Below are 19,463 nucleotides of genomic sequence, written 5' to 3'. Positions count from 1 at the left end.
TTTCTCACATTAACTGCTGAACGTCTTTAATTCAACACCTTTACGTTCGGGAAAACAGTTACGTGGATGTTCCTAGAGGAACTCTTTCACCGACCGCATAAGAACAATGGGCTGTTCGTGCTCTGACGAGGCTGAGGGCTGCCGCGACGCACCAGCGCCATGTGAAACAACAACCCCAACCACTGCACCACCTCACCCTCACCGTCCCGTCCCATGCTCTCTCTTACACCCGCACCCAGCCCCGCCCTGCGTCGGGCGCCCTCTGATGACGCCAGCTCACCTGGCGCCCAAGCCCCACCGCGCGCTGCCGGTCGGGCGCACGCGCGGTAGGTGAGGCGCTGCGTTTCTTTCTCTCGACCTGCTCTCCCTTCCCCCCTGCCGCCGACCGTTAAGTGGCCCCGCTGCCAGCCCAGTCGCCGCTGCCGGGCTGGGCTGCGCGGGGAGGCGAGGCTGGGACGGGAAGCGAGCGGAGCATCCGCCGTGCAGACGCGAGCGGCCATCCCAGACACGGCACCCTCCGGCCGGCCTCTGCGCCTCCCTTCAGGAGGAGGCCGCGGGCGAGTGGAGGAGGGAAGCCTCATCATGGCGGGAGGGGCGCGGGCAGGGAAGGGGACGGGAGCTGGATGCGCTGGTGTCCAACGCGGGAGGCGGCCCCTGCAGGCAGAGCGCGGCCCTCGGGCGGGCGGGGCCGTCGGAGGCCCGGGGAGGCCGGCGCCAGGGAGAGGCGGGCCAAGCCGGCGGCCGGCCGCTGCCTCCGCCCCGGCAGCTGAGGCCCACCCTCCCGCCGCAGTTGGGGGCAGGGCTGAGGCCGTCGCGGGGGAGCGTGGTGAGGGACTGAATAGTGTCTCTGTGCATAGGTGAGCCCGATGTCGATTCTCCGGCTGGGCGAGGGGGAGCGCGGCGGTCCCTAAGTGATGCTGAAGAGCCGTCCCCGTGCCGGCAGTTACCCCGGAGCCGGCGAGGCCCCGTGCGTGAGCGGGGTGGGAGACATGGACTCGGCGGAGCCCGCGGGCGCCGCGGCTGGAAACCTCTCGGTGGATCGGCCCGCGGTTAGCCGCCTTGGCGGGGAGGAGGAGCCGGACGAGGAGGGAGACAAGGAGGGAGGGAAGAGCGGCGGCTGCTCCTGGGAACAGAGCCTGAATCCCGAGCTGCAGCAGGGATACCGCATCTTGCGTGAGTTTCTCCTGGAGAAGAACCGGCCTCTGACAGCACCGTTTTTGAAGCCCCTTGCGGATCAGGCATCCATCAGGGAAGAAGGAGCTGGCTCCCTCTCGGGTCGTAAGAGCAGTCACTCTTTTCAGCAGTCGCCAGCTGGAATGTGGTTGTTGAAGATGGAAGAAAAATTTTCCAGTGGGCAGTACGTGGGGATAGCAGACTTCGTGGGTGACTTCCGGCTAATGCTGGAGACTTGCTACCGACTGAATGGTGTAGATCACTGGCTCTCCAAACAGGCCCAGAAGCTGGAGATGATGCTGGAGCAGAAGCTGGCGCTGCTCTCCCGGTAGGTGTAGAAAGCTTAAAAGGGGCCCAATCACGTGCTGTTTACGTAAAGTAGGAAAGGAGGATGTGTTTCTTCATGTACAAAATACCATTTGAATGGGTTAAAAAAAAAACTCAAACCCCACAATAAAATACTTGAAGTCTCAGTGCTTACACAAAGAGGAATGTTTCCTGCTGGGAGCTATTCAAATACAATTCAGTCTGCTTTGGAGATTCCAAACGTAAAAATACCAAAATATAAAAAAAGGGTCAGCGTTTCTTGCTTAAGATTTTCTGTAAGAAAGGCTTCTCTAAGAAAGGCTTCTGAAAGAAGCATTTTCAGGAACTGGAGGCAGACTTGTTTAGACAAGATGTCAAATGCTCCTTTCTTTGTTTTCTGTCAAAAGCAAGTGAAACTAACCCAAACTTTGCATAAGCATCTGACTCTTCAAAATTATCAACTCTACAGTCTCAAATTTTTAATGTCTTGGAAACAAGTAGGAATAAATTCTTGAGCCAGAGTATCTGCTTTGAAATAACAAAGGGGTATTGTGGTTTGTTTTTTTTTCCTTTTCTTTTTAATAATCATAAAATGAAAGATAATGTTTGACATGTTATAGTCGTAAATGGCAAGATGGAAATTGTGGTATGTTTAAGTCACTGGCAGGAGCTTGTTCATCAGCCAGAGCAACTGAAGCAAGTAAACCTGTCAAGGTATATTGTAGAAAGTCCCATTTAAATTATGACTGAAATGTACTTTCTCAGGAGTTTAACAGAAGCAAAGGGTGAAGGTGAAGAAGGAACAGTATTGAGAAATGCATAAATCTGTGCATGTCCATCAGCCTTAAACTCGATAGTGACACAGCATTGGCTGCTAGCTGGTAAACAGGACCTTGCTTTGTGTGATAGGAGCACTTCAGAAGTGTGGTGCCAAACTCAGTAACACGGAGTGAATATATTCCGTGTTGGTGTAGCAACACTATATTTGAAACTGCTTTTGTGCAACAACAGTTCTGGGACAGTGTGGGACTAGAAGGGAAGGAGATGAATCTACCAGAGCATGAATATTGCTAGCTTGCCTGAGTAAAACTTGATTAAAAAAAAAAAAAGTCATAATTGCTGGCTTAAGAGAATTACTGCTGGATGGCTAACCAGATGCAGCCTGAAGATTTGTGCCAAGTTCCCTTTGTACATTTTGTTGACTGTAACATCTCAACTGTATGGAATTGATAGACATTTTGTGGAGATCTCTTTGTTGAATTAGATGCCTACTCATTGGATTCAGTAAGACCTAAGAATGCTCGATGCCTTTTTATTAGAAACTACATAAGAAAGTGAAGGTAGTGTCATCATATCACAGTATATGTATTTACCAAAATCAGTTGTCATTCACAAATGCAGTCTTTGTTCAGATAAATATGAAGAAATACTAAACAGGCAAAGAGCAATCCTGAATTGTTGGCATCAGCTCTTCAGAGATTTGTAAATATTTTTTGTCTGTATACACTCACTTGGTGAAAGTTTCGAAGAACTAGATATAGAAGGGATTGAGAAATCTAGAAATCTCAAAATTCTTTTGTAATTTTTGGTCAGACAGACTTGTTTGAAGTGTTTAACAGAAATAATTTTATTAGTAAAATGGAATTCAAGAACTACTTCTTGGAATAATCATTCTTGTTTCATTAGGGCAGTATTTTCCTCAGTGAGCTCCATCAAATGACTCAGGGTTGGTTTCATGACTCTCAGATACTGCAGACCATAGAAAAATCACTTTAGAATGGAAGCTGGACTTTTTTTACACCTTCACCTCAGATGTTTTCAGAGGTGTCATAAGAGTGTTGCTTCTCATACCAGTTTTGCTAAAGTACTTTGAAACAGTTGAAACAGTGTAAGATATAACTTTACAGGCAAATTTAAAGTGATAGGCTTTTTGATCTTTTTTTTTTTACACTTTTAACAAAACTAAACTGCTGCTACATACACAGCCCCCTTGACCCAAATCAACAAGTGCACTTCCCCCCCCCCCCCCGTATTTTTAGATGTCTTCTAAAAATTACAGTTTCTTATCTCAAGCCTTGTGGAAGTATTTTCTTTCTGATTTTTTTATACACATTAATATAGGAAGTTAAATCTCCAAATAATATTTACTTACTTGAGGTAAAGATCCACCGTTTTTAACAGATGTGAAAATATAGCTCATGTTAGCATGTTGGTTTTAATTTTTTAAATTCCTGAAGGAACTTTCAAAGTGGTAAAAATGGCAGGTGAAAAATAACTGCTTTTTTTTCTGAGTAAATATGCTTGATATTGATATGTTTTATTGGTAGTGTAGGCACTGAAGTGCTGTTAATAAGGGAAATTGTAATTGTGAACTGGCTTGCTCTTCTAGGCATTTGAGAGAGAAAACTTCAATAGCTGTAACATCTAGAGGATGTTATGGGCTGGAAGATGAGAAAGGAGCAGCATGCATTTCAACAAGACGTCGTTCCATGCCTCGCAATTTAGTAGGCTTGTCGACAGGCATGTTTGAGTCTGTGATGGTTCAGGTTCTAAGACAAGAAGAACACCTGAGAGCAAAAGAGGAAAAGAGGTAATAGGAAAAACTGTTTTGTTTCACTTTTAAATAATTATGTCTTCCTAGTTCTCTACAGGGACTAGCTCCTTAAGGCTTTTCTAGGTAAATAAATGTTGTAGTGCTCTTTGTCTGAAGTTCATGACTAGGACTTCAATACAGTGCATCCACAAATAATTAATTTTTGATTTACCACATTCTTGAAAATTTCTGAAGTCATGTAAACTTTAAAATAAATTGATGCTGTTATTTTAGGATTATGAAACTTCTAATAGTAACTGCAAGAACCTGCAGCAATTTCCTGTTACCTCAGTCATGGTGTATCACACCTCTTCTTGGACTCTTTTCCATGCAACAGTTAGATTCAAAACTACCAGAATGCTTAATTACTGTCTAATTCTGTGATCTTCTCACTACTTTCCTCACTGTTAGCCAGAAGCAAATTACCTCTGCCACTGCCACTTCTGTTATGTCACTGATGTGGCATTTAACTCTCAGTAATAAATTTAGAATGTGGGTAATTAACTCTGGGATTTTGAGGTTTTCATACATTTGGGAGGTAATTAATTCTAGGCAGTGTTTAACATTGATTATGGTATGGTTTACTTTGAGGAAAGCAAAGCTTGTAAGCTTGTATACTTTAACAGTAGCTTGGGGGACTGTGTCTGAACATGAAGCATGATGGTAAGACTATTAGTTTTAGAAAGCAAGATTTTCTCAGCTTTTTTCGAAGTTTACAATTTTGTAGAATTTTCCTGTGTATAACCAGTTCACTGTCACTTTGCAGGTAGTCTTCTTTTTCAGCAGATTTGAAGACATGCAGTTTTGGCTGACTTGAGTGTTAACCAGTTATTTTTCTATAGAATTGAGTGAATTTTTATTCATATTACCACCTCATACTTTGCAAAATATCAGAAATCATTAGGGTTGTTATTTCTCTGGTAAAGTTCTCTTTATTTGTGTTCAGTTCTGTGTTCTATATCTCTGAACTTCATAACAGTTATGAAAAAGGGCATTTTGATTACATTTTGATTCACCTATAGAGTCAGGTGCACATATTACCTCATGAAATAAAAATTTTGCTTTCGTACGTCTTGTTTATGCATGTTCCTGCAAAACTCTTGTAATTAACAATTAAATGCATTTATCTGGATATACTCAAAATTCCCAGTGCAAAGGATACCCCCAGGTACTTGATTCTACACATTAACAGAAGATCACAACTAGCTTGTGTTTTTATGCCCTGAAATTTTGAACTATAGGACTCATTAGGAAGCAATAAAAGTGTGTCATCAGGTAGCTGATTGAATATGTCTTTGATTCTGTTGATCTCCTCAGATAATCATGCTTCAGATACCTTCTTATTTCCTAGTGGGATTCACCATGTTTTTGAAAGTAACTTGAACCTTTGTATACCAATTGTTTGTCAATTCAGCACAATGAAAATGTTCCAGAAGTACATTATAGAAGTATTTTATGAAAAAAGCTTAGAATTTGGGAGGCTTACTTATTAATACATTTCCAGTGAAGATCATATCATACAGCACATACACATTTTTAGAGTGTTTTATATGTGAATGCATATACTTACAACACTAAGATGGGATGCTATTTCCATTTTAAAAGTGGCTTTCACTTGCTCTTCATTTTTTGTAACAAAAATGAAGTTTGCTGAACTGAAATTGCATTTATACCTGTTTAAATCTTGTACTAAATCTGTAAGGAGAATTATATATGCAATTCTGAACAATTATCTCCATATTTCTCAGGTCAGAAAATGTTAATGCAGACTTCATATTTTAATGTATCCCAGTAGAATTCATGCTATAAACTGTATTCATAGGACTAAAGCACTACTGTAGTGGATACATATTATTTTATTGGTTATTAGTATTGTTTTAGTTGGTCTTTCATCAGAGTTGTCAAAGTATGAGTGTCCAAATCTGTTGCTATAATACAGGGTATCCTGTGTAAGGGTATAGTTATGAGTGACTGGGATGGTCCCATCAAATGAGTCTGTAAACTGTTCAGGATTTGAAATTCTACCGCACTGAGCTTTGCCTTCCTTCTGCTCTTTCACTGCTGCTGTTTTTCCCTACAAAACTGTGAGCAATGTTGTGGTGTAACTTGCCTGTGTGCTTGCTCATCAGTTGTGTTTGGATAGGCAGCACCTGCAATTTACACAACTTGCAGATGAGTTACCAGGAACATACAAAAATGCTCACTTCCTAGCCATCCAGCTGACCAATCAGCATACATGTACTTTCTAGCTAGTAATTATCTTAGTTTAGACTGCTTAGTCACCTGAGTAGGAGTTACATGCTTTCAGCCCCAGGTAAGTAAGGTTGCAAATGTAAGTGGCTTTCTACAAAACTTAGCCAGATACCCAAAGAAATTGCCTGTTGAAGTCAAAGTTAATATCTAATCCTTTGCTTTAGATATGTAGATACTCTTTGTAAAGGACTGCCGTCTTATGATGAATACAAAGAAATGTAGTAAATTAAATCCGTAAAAGAGTTTGTGATTATTCCCCCTCCCCCCCCCCCCCAAATGTTGAAATTGATTTAAGAAGGTTTTATTCAGCTGTGTATTTTGAAGACTATGTTGAGGTGTGCCTTTTATCTTCTTTTCTTTAATCAGCTTAATGGAAAACCTATTCCAAATCCTTCTTTTGTTTTGGTAACTAGGTATTCTTTCTAGGAAGTTCTCTTCTTCTTTGATGTAGTTTATCTACGTCTTACATAATCTATTTCATAGAATCATAGAATAGTCAGGGTTGGAAAGGACCTTAAGATCATTCAGTTCTAACCCCCTGCCATGGGCAGGGGCATCTCACACTAAAGCATGTCACCCAAGTCTCTGTCCAGCCTGGCCTTGAACACCACCATGGATGGAGCATTCACAACTTACCTGGGCAACCGATTCCAGTGCCTCACCACCCTCACAGTAAAGAATTTCTTCCTTATATCCAATCTAAACTTCCCCTATTTAAGTTTTAACCCATTACCCCTTGTCCTATCACTGCATTCCCTAATGAAAAGTCTATCCCCAGCATCCCTATAGGCCCCCTTCAGATCCTGGAAGGCTGCTATGAGGTCTCCACACAGCCTTCTCCAGGTTGAACAGCTCCAACTTTCTCAGCCTGTCTTCATATGGGAGGTGCTCCAGTCCCGATCATCCATGTGGCCGTTCTCTGGACTTGTTCCAACAGTTCCATGTCCTCTTTATGTGTCCTCAACATAATTAATTTCAGTTTTTTTCCTTATTTAGTGGTTATAACCTCCCACAACTAATACATTTATCATGGTAGACTCAACATGTAAAAATTGGGAAGATGTCTTTGCAAAGCTAATTTCACTGTTTTGCAGCTGCTAGTTTCTGAAGTATTTCTCTCCCCCACCCCCAAATGTATGTATATAAGGACATGTAATTTACTTTTCTTGTCAGTCTTGTTAGAAGTTTTCCTTCAGTTGTTCTTATTATCAGAATATTGACCATCTTACTTCAATTATCAGTTACATTTCCATGAGGTTCTACTCAGCTGCTTGATTACATGTTATTTAAGTAACATACTGACATACTAACTTCCATATTAATTAACAATAAATAACGGTGGAATTATTATGTAATTGGAAATGCTTGCCTATTGAGAGAGAGGCATTTACAGGCATAGAGGTAGTTTCCTACTGGAATTTTTTAAAAAAACAGTAAATGCCAGGTAATTAACTGTTTGATTTCAATGGGAATAACTGTCTGTACAACTTTGATTTGTTGAAAATTATGCTAGGCAAAACTATGTCTTTACCATTTCTGAAAACATGACTCTGGGATAAGTTTCAGACATGTTCATTGAAACATTTAAAGAACTCAATTCTGGCTGTAAGTTAGTCATTTAAATTGCCAAGTTGTGGAATGAGGTATGCATATACAGCCAGTCTAGCCTTTTACGAGGATGTGAGCATGGAATGAAGTGTGTCCTATGAAAAATGTATGTAAAAAAAGTATGTTGTAATACGATGTAAAACATTACGGTAAAGAATTAAGGTCACATGGGCATCTCCAAATTTGGTTTCTTCTGACCATTGAATCTTGATCTAATTTAGAATAATGCATAATATTGCTAATTTTATACTTAGCTTTCTAGTATAATTTTAAGAAGAAAGTTTGTAGAAACAAGTATTGTAGAATTAAAGCAGTTCTCTATACCTTGTCATCAAAGTTCCAGTACCATACCGTTTACCTGTGAAAAATTACTCATTACTATAGTGGTTCAGAAATTATAATCTGGGGGCAGGGGGGAAAGTACCATCTAGTATTTGTCTTTTCTGCCCTCCCAGAGAAATCTCTTGTTGCAAGTGAGAAGGAATTAGCTGGCTAGATGTGTCTGCTGTCTAAAGAGAGAAAATTACAAGTGGGGAGTTGTCTGGACTCTGTTCTAGGGGATATCCCTACTTGTGCATGTTTTGGTCAGGTTTTATCCACTGCTGCAGACGTTCTTTTAGGAATATGCTTGTCCTTTGTTAATCTGGAAGTGTCAGCTTGACCTTAAACCTTGGGGTAGTCTTGTGTTATTATTGTAAACAAAATGTGTGCCTGGAAACATGTTCCTGATAAATGTAAATCAATGTATGAACAAAGGCTTTTTACAGTTGCTGTCAGCATAAAAGACAAATACATTTGTCCAAAGAATTTCTCAGTGTAAGGTTATTTGTCCTCATAAATATCAAATGTTTCTCTCTCTCTCCCTCTGTCCTCTGCACTTTCTTCCTTGCTGCACCTCCTCTCCCCACTTTATTCCCCTCCTCCCTCTCAAAAAAGAAAACCAACAAAAATGCCCCAAGAAAAAGCTATGCCCTTGAAAAGATAGCCAGCTGATAGGAAGACCTCAATAAGGAAGATGTGAAAGTGTGCAATTACTATATTTTCTCTTGAATGTATACTGAGAATAGAATGACTACAGATACTGTGATAAAATGACAACTTTTTAAAAAAATGCAAACTTTTTGAAAGTGGAACAAGATACATTTTTCTTTTAAAAAAGATTTTTAAAGTAGTATAATGATTGTCATTTTATGAAGCACATTTAGAATTTCACATTTATTTATATTACTACTTGATGGTAAGTTGAAACTGCTTGTGAACATGGTATTTTTAGATCTACAACCTGCGTTTTTATTAAGTGATACTTACGTGATTGTTTCTACAGATGTTCCGTCTAAGTGTCTATTCATATTTAAGCATATTTCCATACTACTTTAATAGTATTCACACCTTTTAGAGGCAGCAGGTTATTTGGAAATATGTTTTATGGTTAGGAGAAAGGAGGGAATGGGATTTGGGAGTGTTTTGAAATTAATTTGTACTTCGTATCATTTCTTCCTCTGTCCACTTCAGTTATTTATTTTGATTTTTTTTATTACATTTATTTATAAATTAATGCAGTATTAACACATAGAAATAGAACAAAAATCAGAATTAAAAAAATGCTCACTTTATACAAGCAGTATTGTTGAATATACTGGTTTATTCATCTGGAATGGCAAATGGGCATTTGTTATTAGACCGCATTCATTGTACGTTTTTAAATTAGTGCTGCAGAGTGGGGTTTTGTCTTGAGATCTCATCCATTATACAGTAAAACTAATGGTGTGCTGAGAGAGTGAAGTTGAGAATTTACTGATCGGTTTGCTTTTACATTTTAATTTTATGTTTTACATGAATCTGCTTTTCTGCATTTGATAGGTATGTAAAAAACAAGGTTGCATATATGTGGTATTAAACATTTCTATTCAAATTATGGCAATAAATACCTTGACATTTGTTTAAATTATGTAAGATAAAACATTCTGAGGAATCTTACTGTATTATATGTCATTTTGCATAAACAGAGAATGCAGATTTTAAGTTCATGGTCATGGCATATTTCTCCTGCATCCATGCTAAGATGTCAGCTAAGCTAGGTTTGTCACAGTTTTTTGCACTGAGATACATAGTTAATGCTTCAAATACACATTCCTAATGCTAGAAGCCACTATTAGCTTCATATTCAAACAAAAGATTTTAATATACTATTATTCTTTGGCTGAATTTGGAAAGCATTGATGCTTTGAATGGATACACAACATTTTCTAGTTGTGTATGAAGAAATATTATTGGAGGTTAGAAATTGGGAAATGTAAATTCCAGCAACAGGTCACATTAGTGATGTACACAGGTGTTTGTTTCTAACAGTGGTCAGTGACAAAAGCTTCAGAGAAAAGAATGTGAGAAAAATGCATAAGAAGCTTTGAAAGAGCTCTAGAAAAAATTTTCTCTTAAGTACAGCTATATCCTAATCATACCTTTTAGAATCTGCTTATGCCTTGAGGCAAAAATGTTAGTTTACCGTTGGGGCATTAAAGAAGAATCCTTGCTGTTACTGGTAAACCTTGATATTCTTGCAGATGTCCTATTTTTTCACTTTGGAACTATATTAACATATCCTGTGTCCTGCTAAGTTAGATGGTAAGCTACAAATAATTGATTATCTAAAGTGGAAGCATTTTTTTCATCTTAAACTTGTTGCTTTTAAATTTCATGATTAATTTTCAAATAAAAAGAAGTACCCACTCTGTCATATTACTTTTGTATATTGCTGTCATGTTTCCTCTTGCTAGTGTTACGTGTGGATTCCCAGATCTTTCAGAAGTTAACAGGCTTCTGATTACTGATGACCTTTTTCTTTGAATACCCACTATTTCTGCTCTATCCTTTTTTTAGATAGGGAGACTAGAACTGAATACAGTTTTTCAGGTGAGGGCAAACCATTTATTAATGACATTTTATTTCTGGTGTTATTTTCCATCATATTCTTCATCCATTCTGATATTTGTTTCCTTTCTGACCACCACTGGAAATCAATTAGTAACACACCTGTGGGTTGGAGGGAAAATGGCTTTTATATGTGAATGAAGTACTGAACAGTTAGACAGTACACTTGTGTGCTGAGAGAGTTAGTTACAAGGTAGGTGACACAAGCCACAGGACAACCATTTGAAAGCAAGTCTTACCTGGAATTTTTCAGATATTTTTATATGGGTATTTGTTGGAAATAGTAAATCCTGCCAAAAATGGATTGAGGAAAGGAGTACATTTAAAAAAAAAGAAATATAAACCACCCAAACTGTTGGTATCTGCCAGATATTTTCTTACCTTTTTCCTTTCTTAAAGTAGTGGTAGAAGTAAAAGGCTGTAATAATTTCCCGTTTTGTTACAGTGATGCATCGTGTAATCCAAAGTAAGACAAACTGAACTGTATTGTTATTTATTACTTCAGGACAGGTATGTTTGTCATGCTGTGGTTCTGATTTTTTTTTCTCCCATTTCTTTTTGTTCTCCTGATTCCTCAATTTACTAGGCTGAGAGAGCAAGAAAGAAAAGAAGCAGAAGAAGCTAGTCAGAAAGAAATAGAAGAATGGGAACAGTCACTTTTAGCTCAAGCAGCACCTACAAGGATGGAGACAATGTGGGAAATTCCAGCTATTGGTCATTTTCTTTGTTTAGCACAACAGATTTTAAATTTACCAGAAATAGTATTCTATGAATTGGAACGTTGTCTTCTGATGCCTCAGTGTAATGCTTTTTTGTCTAAAATAATGACGTCTTTGTTAAGTCCTCCTCATCGCAGATCGACATTACATCGCAGGCCTACGCTTTCTTACAGGACTTGGGAAGCAGCACTCAGACAGAAAGTACGACACTGGTATACTGTTGTAGGGCAGACTGACAATCCTAATACCTCTGCCGAAAAACTTGGATTGTGTCCCCAGTTTTTCAAAGTCCTTGGAGAAGTTAATCCCTTGGAATCAAAACCATTTCATGAGCTACCATTCTACCAAAAAGTGTGGCTGCTAAAAGGTCTCTGTGATTTTGTGTATGAAACACAAAAGGATGTTCAGGATGCAGTGCTAGGTCAGCCTATACATGAATGCAGAGAAGTAATTCTTGGTTATGACTACTTGGAGAATGCATACGTTCATTTTCCACAGTTCTGTGGTGCAGATGTTCGGATTTACAAACAAAAGCCTTTTCAGGCTCCTGAATTCCCATCTCCTCCCATCAAAGTCAGAAAAGTGTCACGTATTAAACTGGAAAAAGTAAAACGTGAATATGTAAGGAAAAGCAATGGGGAGGTTAGTTCTGGTGGCAAAGAAGAGCTGCTACATCATTCCAGGACAGAAACAGAGAAGAGTATGGATATCGTTAGCTGTCCAGAAAAAAACCCACATTTAGATAGCTTTAGAGTCACTACAGAGGAGATTAACTGTGAAATCAAGCCCTCAAGATTCTGCGACATCAAAAAAACTGGTTGCTCTAAAGAGAACTTGGGGAGTTTGAGTAGTTCAGGAGAGACTGTTGGTATGAGTGGTCACCTTAGTTCAGGAGAAATAAAGACTGTGGAGAATGGCCATAGTTTTTCTGAAATGGCTAGAATAAAAGCTGAGATCAATCCATTCAAGGAGAACACACTGAAAGCTTGCCAAATGCATGTCAATGGCACTCATAATGACAACCAAGACATAAATTACCAGGAATCTGCTAAAGGAACAATACTAGAGAAGTCGCTGCAAAATAATGAGAAACTAAATAAGCTGCGGGCAAAAAAGAAGAAAAAGAAAAAAAAGAAGTTGAAGGATATTCTAAATGAAAATCTACAGAGAAAACTTGATGACTTGCAAAAAAAACGTGAGATTCATCTTCATCCATTCAAATCTTACAAAACTGAGATCCAGAACAAGTTGTTTATAATTAAAAAGAAAGCAAAACACAAGAAGCACAAATCTGGTAAGTTAGCATTATTATCTTTTGTAAACTTAGGAGGATATGGATTTTGTTAGTTGATTAGTCTGTGTTTGATTTGATTTGATTTGATTTGATAGCCTTCATTGATTAGATTTTTTTGATAGTGGGAAAGTTTCCCATTACAATAACACAAGCACATAAAATAGATTCATCAGCTGATTAAAACATGATTCATTTGCAGAATGTATCTTTAGAAAACATACCTCATTGGAAGAGTTTGTTACAGAAGTATTTAGGAAAATTAACCTGACTGAGTGGTTAGCATCAGACAGTATAGCTTGAAGTTGCTTTATGTTGTCTTGTAGAAATTGTGGAAATACTTCTCCTCTTTCTGGTAATGTTAGTTTATATAAATTACAAAGAAACACAGAGTAATTACATAACATCATGAATCTAAAATAATTTCTACTGTAACTGTGCAGTCTTAGGTCACCAGTCAGCAAACAGTACTGCTTTGACTGCAGGCCTGATCAAATTTCTGCTTAGTCGAACAACTGAGATACAGAATTTACGCAGATGGCATTTGCATTACAGATGTTGGCAGCATCTAGTTAAATGTTTCAGGTAGGTGATACATAATCCAAATTCCAGGTAGCTCACTGGAAAATATTTAAATATTTTTAAAAGAGTGAATTTAGAAGTCCTTAAGTTAGTTCCAATTGTCAGGTAGTATTTTAATGTTGTATAAAGCACCATAAACTTTGGTCTGCTATCCTGTTCATTCAAGGGCTATGCTATCAATGCTAGATTTCAGCAGACTGCTTCAAACATATTTTTTGAAGCAACAGTCTTATTTTCTGAACAGTGTAGATTGAGAGGTAAATACTGGATTTTAGTTAAAAACAGCTAAAACCAAACATCTCTGTAACAAAATGTATTCTAAAGGGTAAGGGAATTCAGAGATCTGATGCCAATGCATTTTACCTAGAAATTCAATGGAAGTTTAAAGCTAAGAAAAGAAGTAATATTTAGATCCCAAATATTTGTGCAGAATACTCAAAGAAGTGTCTAACCATATAAATGACAAGTTCCTCCCTCCAAAAAATTTCAATGAATGCATCTAAACATAAATTTTAAGAGTTACAGTTGAAGTTCACAGGTTCAGTATTCAGCAAAAGAAATTTATTTTACATTCACATTTGTGACTGTTAATTCTGGAAATGTATCACTTTCCATTTTTAAAATCAGACAACCACAAAATGAATAATAACCTAAATTTAGAATAAGGCATCTCTAATTTATAGAACTGTTAGAAAAAAATGGGGACCAAGTGACTATTTTTTCTGTGAAAGTAGTTAAAGTTGGCCTTAGTCTTTGTTGTAACCGTCATTTTATAGCACATACCTAAAAATGTACTTCCTATAAATGAAGCAGCGCTCATAGAACAGCATGTGTAATTTTTAATAGATTTTTGTTTTGAACCATTGATCTCAAAACAGACAGTATTTGAAAGTAGCCTTTGAAGTGAATAGAGATCATGTTCACTGTGATAACGCTTTTCTTACGCGTGTCATAAAAAAACTCAGAAGTTAAAGTTGCCCATTTGCCCCCATCTTAATATTCTTAAGAGCACATTAGGAGATATTTATAGCTAAAAACTATGTTGTGTTTTTAGAGAAGAAGAGACAAATTTTTGAGTACGATTTGAAGAAATGTAAATACTGGCAGTGTGAGTTTAAACTTTATTCTTACAGAAATGCATCATAAATGCCTATCACAGAATGATTGTATTTATAATAAAAATATATCCTATAATCACAGTGAAAATTCTTATATTTTTAATTTCTAATTTTTGGTCTGTAGCAGTCAAGAATTTTTGGTCTTGAGTAGGTCCCTGACCTAATCTGCACAGTTAGTGGAAATTGTAGTGCTTACTTAATCATAGAATTATAGAATAGTTATGCTTAATTGCCATACCTAAATGCAGGCAGTTCTTCTGGTTTGGTATTCTTGTCTTTTTAACTGACACAGTGGAAATTAAGCTTATTAGTAAAACTTAATCAAGAAATAAATTTCCTTCAGTCAGTTTTCCTTTTGTATCTTGCAGATGGTGCATTGATACTGAAGTGAAAACAAATCCCTGGCATTTCATTATCTCGGTTTGCATATATTGACCCATGTATCTCTTATGTGATCTCCATTTCTTGCAATAAGTTTGCTTTGTTATCTGAAGTGCTAAAAAAATTCTGGATTTTGTAGTATCTTAATACTAAGGCTCATGTAGTGGTGATCTGATACAGCATACTGGTGGAGATTATTTATCTAATTATTGTCCCGGTAACAAGTGGTGTCCCTCAGGGTTCGGTGTTGGGACCGGTCACTTTTAACATCTTTGTCGGTGACATGGACAGTGGGATTGAGTGCACCCTCGGCAAGTTTCCCGATGACACCAAGCTGTGTGGTTCTGTTGATACGCTGGAGGGAAGGAATGCCATCCAGAGGGACCTTGACACGCTTGTGAGGTGGGCTGATGCCAACCTCATGAAGTCTAACCATGCCAAGTGCAAGGCCCTACAGCTGGGTGGGAGCAATCCCAGGCACAGCTACAGGTTGGGCAAAAAGGAAATTCAGTGCAGCCCTGCAGAGAAGGACTTGGGGGTGTTGGTTGATGAGAGAATGAACATGAGCCAGCAGTGTGCACTTACAGCCCAGAAAGCCAACCGTATTCTGGGCTGCATCAAAAGAAGCCTGACCAGCAGGTCGAAGGAGGTGATCCTGCCCCTCTACTCTGCTCTTGTGAGACCTCACTTGCAGTATTGTGTGCAGTCTGGTGTCCTAAACATGAAAAGGACATGGAACTGTTGGGACAAGTCCAGAAGAGGGCCATGAGGATGATCAGAGGACTGGAACACCTCCCATATGAAGATAGGCTGAGAATGTCGGGGCTGTTCAGCCTGGAGAAGAGAAGGCTGCGTGGAGACCTCGTAGCAGCCTTCCAGTATCTGAAGGGGGCCTATAGGGATACTGGGGAGAGACTTTTCATTAGGGACTGTAGTGATAGGACAAGGGGTAACGAGTTGAAACTTAGCAGAGGTTTAGATTGCATCTAAGGAAGAAATTCTTTAGAGTGGTGAGGCGCTGGAATGGGTTTCCCGGGGAGGCTGTGAATGCTCCATCCCTGGCGGTGTTCAGGGCCAGGTTGGATGAAGCCTTGGGTGGTGATACGGTTTAGTGTGAGGTGTCCCTGCCCATGGCAGGGGGGTTGGAACTAGATGAACCTTAAGGTCCTTTCCAACCCTAACTATTCTATGATTCTATGATTTATGCTGAGCTATGTTAAGAATGTATTTTAGGAGCCAAATATGTTTCAAAAGATTTTATGGAACACAAGGTAGTGTTCCATACCACTAAAACCATGAGAATTAAAACAGTAGTTATTTTAGTTTTAATTTGTTTTTACATGACTGAATAGTAAATTCAACAGGATGCCAGGAACCTCTGTTCTTAGAGTTTCATACTGTGTCATAAGAAGCTTAACGTTACCAGATGTAATTTAATATAGAAAATAATTAGGGTATAGTTTTTGTTAAGAATATGTATCTGTAGCTGTAGACCAGTATCAGATGCCAGTAATTATCTCAACTTGGTTTTAATTATTTATATTTTCATCAGAGAACACTGCAGATAGAGCATTATTTCCATTCGGGGTTGATTTTAGACAGGAAGGAGATGTGTCAATGCAGGTGGAAATCCAGAAAAAAGTAACAGTTTTCTATCAGCTATTCTGTTGGTGTTTGCACAGTTTTGCAGACCTTTCTGCACATGGAGATGTGTGTCTGTTCTGTGAGAAATCATGAAAGTTCGTATGATTCTGTATTTGTACTTGTCCTGTGTCTCTAACTACTTGATCTGATGGATCTAATAGTCTGTGCTAGTCATGCTCAGGTGGTGTGTTTTCCATTCAGGTGGAGGGCATAAAACATTCCTCTTTATCTGCAGGTGACTGACAGTGTCATGGGCATGATATGAAGGGGCCTGTTTCTTTTGGTATTTACTTTTCCTTTATCTCTTAATATATGTTCAGGCATCTTCCTTTTATTCTGACTACCGTTTCATTGCAAACTTTCACATAACTGGAGAAAATTTTCCAAAGACTTTGCAGTATTACAAGAAAGAGCTTTTCTTTGTGTGCTCATTAAGTCTGTTAGTCCTGCAGCTGCTAGGCTGAAATAGACAGGATTGGATTGAATTCATACCAATGCCTTATTGTTCTGTAATGTTTCATAATGTTTAATGCTAAGTAGTGTTTCTCAAAGCTGCTCTGCAGTTTTATCTTCTGCTTAAAGATACACTTACAATGTAGAACAGAGAAAGCATTTTGATAAAATTTGCTCTGAATTCACAAAAACATTTGATTTAAATGTCATCATAGCCATAATCACTTTCTACAATGTTCTTTAAAAGTACAGGGGGCAGAAGAGAGCATTAGGAGTGTAAAATTGTACCTTTCCTGTTTGGTTTTTTTTTTAACAAGCTTGGCTGTTGGCTCCTTAAGGCAGCTAAGTGTAACTTTAGTCACAGTTCATGTTCCTGTTGAGATAATTTGCACCCTCCTGATTGCTGTAGGAAAGGTATTCAAAAGATACTGTTTATGGATATAGAATGTGTGTTTTTTTAGCTGAAAACTTCCTGTAACTATTTTGAGCAAAACTGACTGGAGAACACAGCCACATCAATGAGCATTTCTTACAAGTTATGAAAAGGAAAATGCAATCACTGTATTCAGTCTGTGACTTCGGAACAAGGTCATGGTTATTACTGTGGCAGCATACTGTGCCAGTTACTGACAGAGTACTGAGTATAGTGAAAAGACAGAATCAGAAAGAGTAATTCTGTAAACAGCTTGCATGCTGCACATTAATTTTAAGTTTTAGATAAATCAGGCTATAAGTTGTTGAATTAGATTGTGACAATTTTGAGGGGCTTTTTGGATCTGGAGTATGACAGCTATGCTGAAGTAAATCATGAAGTACCACAAAGACTGCAGTGGAAGGTATGGAACAAAAGCATGAGAAATCTGTGGTTGCATGCTTGAAACAGTGATTGAATGAAATTCAGAACATCTGTAGGGTTGAGAAAATAGGAGGACTGTTTCAAACAGCCAGAGACTGCTTGAAATAACTATGGTGTCCTGAAGCAGAGGTTGAAGTAAGTGTAAGTTTAACGTCTTTTATTCCAATTGGTGTAGAAAACACTAATACAGTGCACAGCTTTAGAAGAACCTTGGTGTAAATTTGATACCCTATACTTAGGCTCTGAAAGATTCATGAGCAGTCCACCTGCTCAAATTCTGTTTCACACTATATTTTATACATTTTGTGAAATAAAAAATTGCTTGAATGTGAAGAAATCAATTTAACAGCCTAGCAGCAGTTTTGGAGTGTCTGATATACTGTGCTTGGGAGTTTAATCTTTTGTTTTCAGAGTTGCAAGAAACTTCACTGTAGTGTTGCCTAGGCTCTGGGTGTTGAACAAATAGCCTGGTAACCCTGTTGAAAACATTAAGTGAGGTATTCTACAAAGTTGTAACAATGTACTTAACGCATTAAGCTGCAATGTCGTTATTTTCAGAAACACCACTGAAGTTTTATTAGATTCCTTGCACTGTTCTGTAAATCAGCTTTACTAATGCTCTTGTTCAGATTTGCTTTGCTGTTTTGACTGTGTGAAAGCATATTCTGTGGCAGTGCAGAACCTTCAGAAGTCATTAGTAATGCTTCGTTTTTAGATCATTGCATGTTACATTTTCTAAAAGAGGAACTGTTAGGAGCAGGAGAGAAGATTAGCAGAATACAGAGAAAACAGGACATGCTCAGTAGTTGCCAAATCTTTGAAAGGCATGAAATGTGTCTTATAAATTTGTGAGGTGGAATCTATATGACTAGCTTTTTAATTTGAGAACATTTGAGTGGAGTTGCTGCTAGAATGTAATGAGAAAATAGGAATTCTTCCAGTTGGATGGGGTTAACATTATTTTATCATGGCACATACTACTGATTTAGTGTTTTATATCCGAAACATCTGTTTCCCCGTCGATGAATGGGGCTTTACTGCATATGCAGTAGAAATTTCATTTTTATTTAGAATTATAATGAAAGTATTTTTTATTAAAAATTGTTTTGTTTTCACTTTGTAATTTAATACATGAATTGACATTAATTCTTCAGGGAGGAGCCACAAGGACTCAAATATCATAGTTCATAATCAACTTTTACTACAGCTGTAAAAATGTTCCTGTTTTCAAGTCAAAATTGTTATGAGAACTTACAAATTGGTTGTGTTGTCTTTGCTGAGGTAATTTACAAGTGTCTAGAGCATTTATGTGGCTTAGTGCTCTGTTTGTCTACATTTCTTTGTGCCTAAAACAGGACTAGAAGAGATCTGAAATGTAATTTATCTGTTCCTTTGTCTTCACCTTTAGATGGCAAGACCAACTTGAGATGCCTTCTGTTTTGTTGCATCTGATCTCCCTAGTGTGTTTTTGGATGCTCGTAACTAGTGTTGGGACCTAGTTTCTATATTACTTTGTTAAGTCTGCATGTGTATTCAGTGATCCCATCTGTGGAACTTG

General features: G+C 38.3%; 1 protein-coding gene across 1 annotated transcript in view; it reads left to right on the top strand.

Annotated features, from left to right (window-relative positions):
- Window positions 1-861: 861 nt before the first annotated feature.
- The window catches only part of BRD10 (bromodomain containing 10), a 55,306-nt gene continuing 36,704 nt past the window's right edge, over window positions 862-19,463 (top strand). Inside the window, exons 1-3 of the mRNA XM_005155106.3 lie at window positions 862-1,501; window positions 3,869-4,069; window positions 11,448-12,874. Coding sequence (XP_005155163.2) covers window positions 915-1,501; window positions 3,869-4,069; window positions 11,448-12,874 — 2,215 coding nt within the window. The 5' untranslated portion in view covers window positions 862-914. The remainder of the gene's footprint in view (window positions 1,502-3,868; window positions 4,070-11,447; window positions 12,875-19,463) is intronic.

Source organism: Melopsittacus undulatus, chromosome Z, assembly GCF_012275295.1.
Source record: "Melopsittacus undulatus isolate bMelUnd1 chromosome Z, bMelUnd1.mat.Z, whole genome shotgun sequence".
NCBI classification, from domain to species: domain Eukaryota; kingdom Metazoa; phylum Chordata; class Aves; order Psittaciformes; family Psittaculidae; genus Melopsittacus; species Melopsittacus undulatus.
The sequence above is the reverse complement of the archived record's forward strand: the minus strand, read 5'-3'. Positions and strand labels throughout refer to the sequence as shown.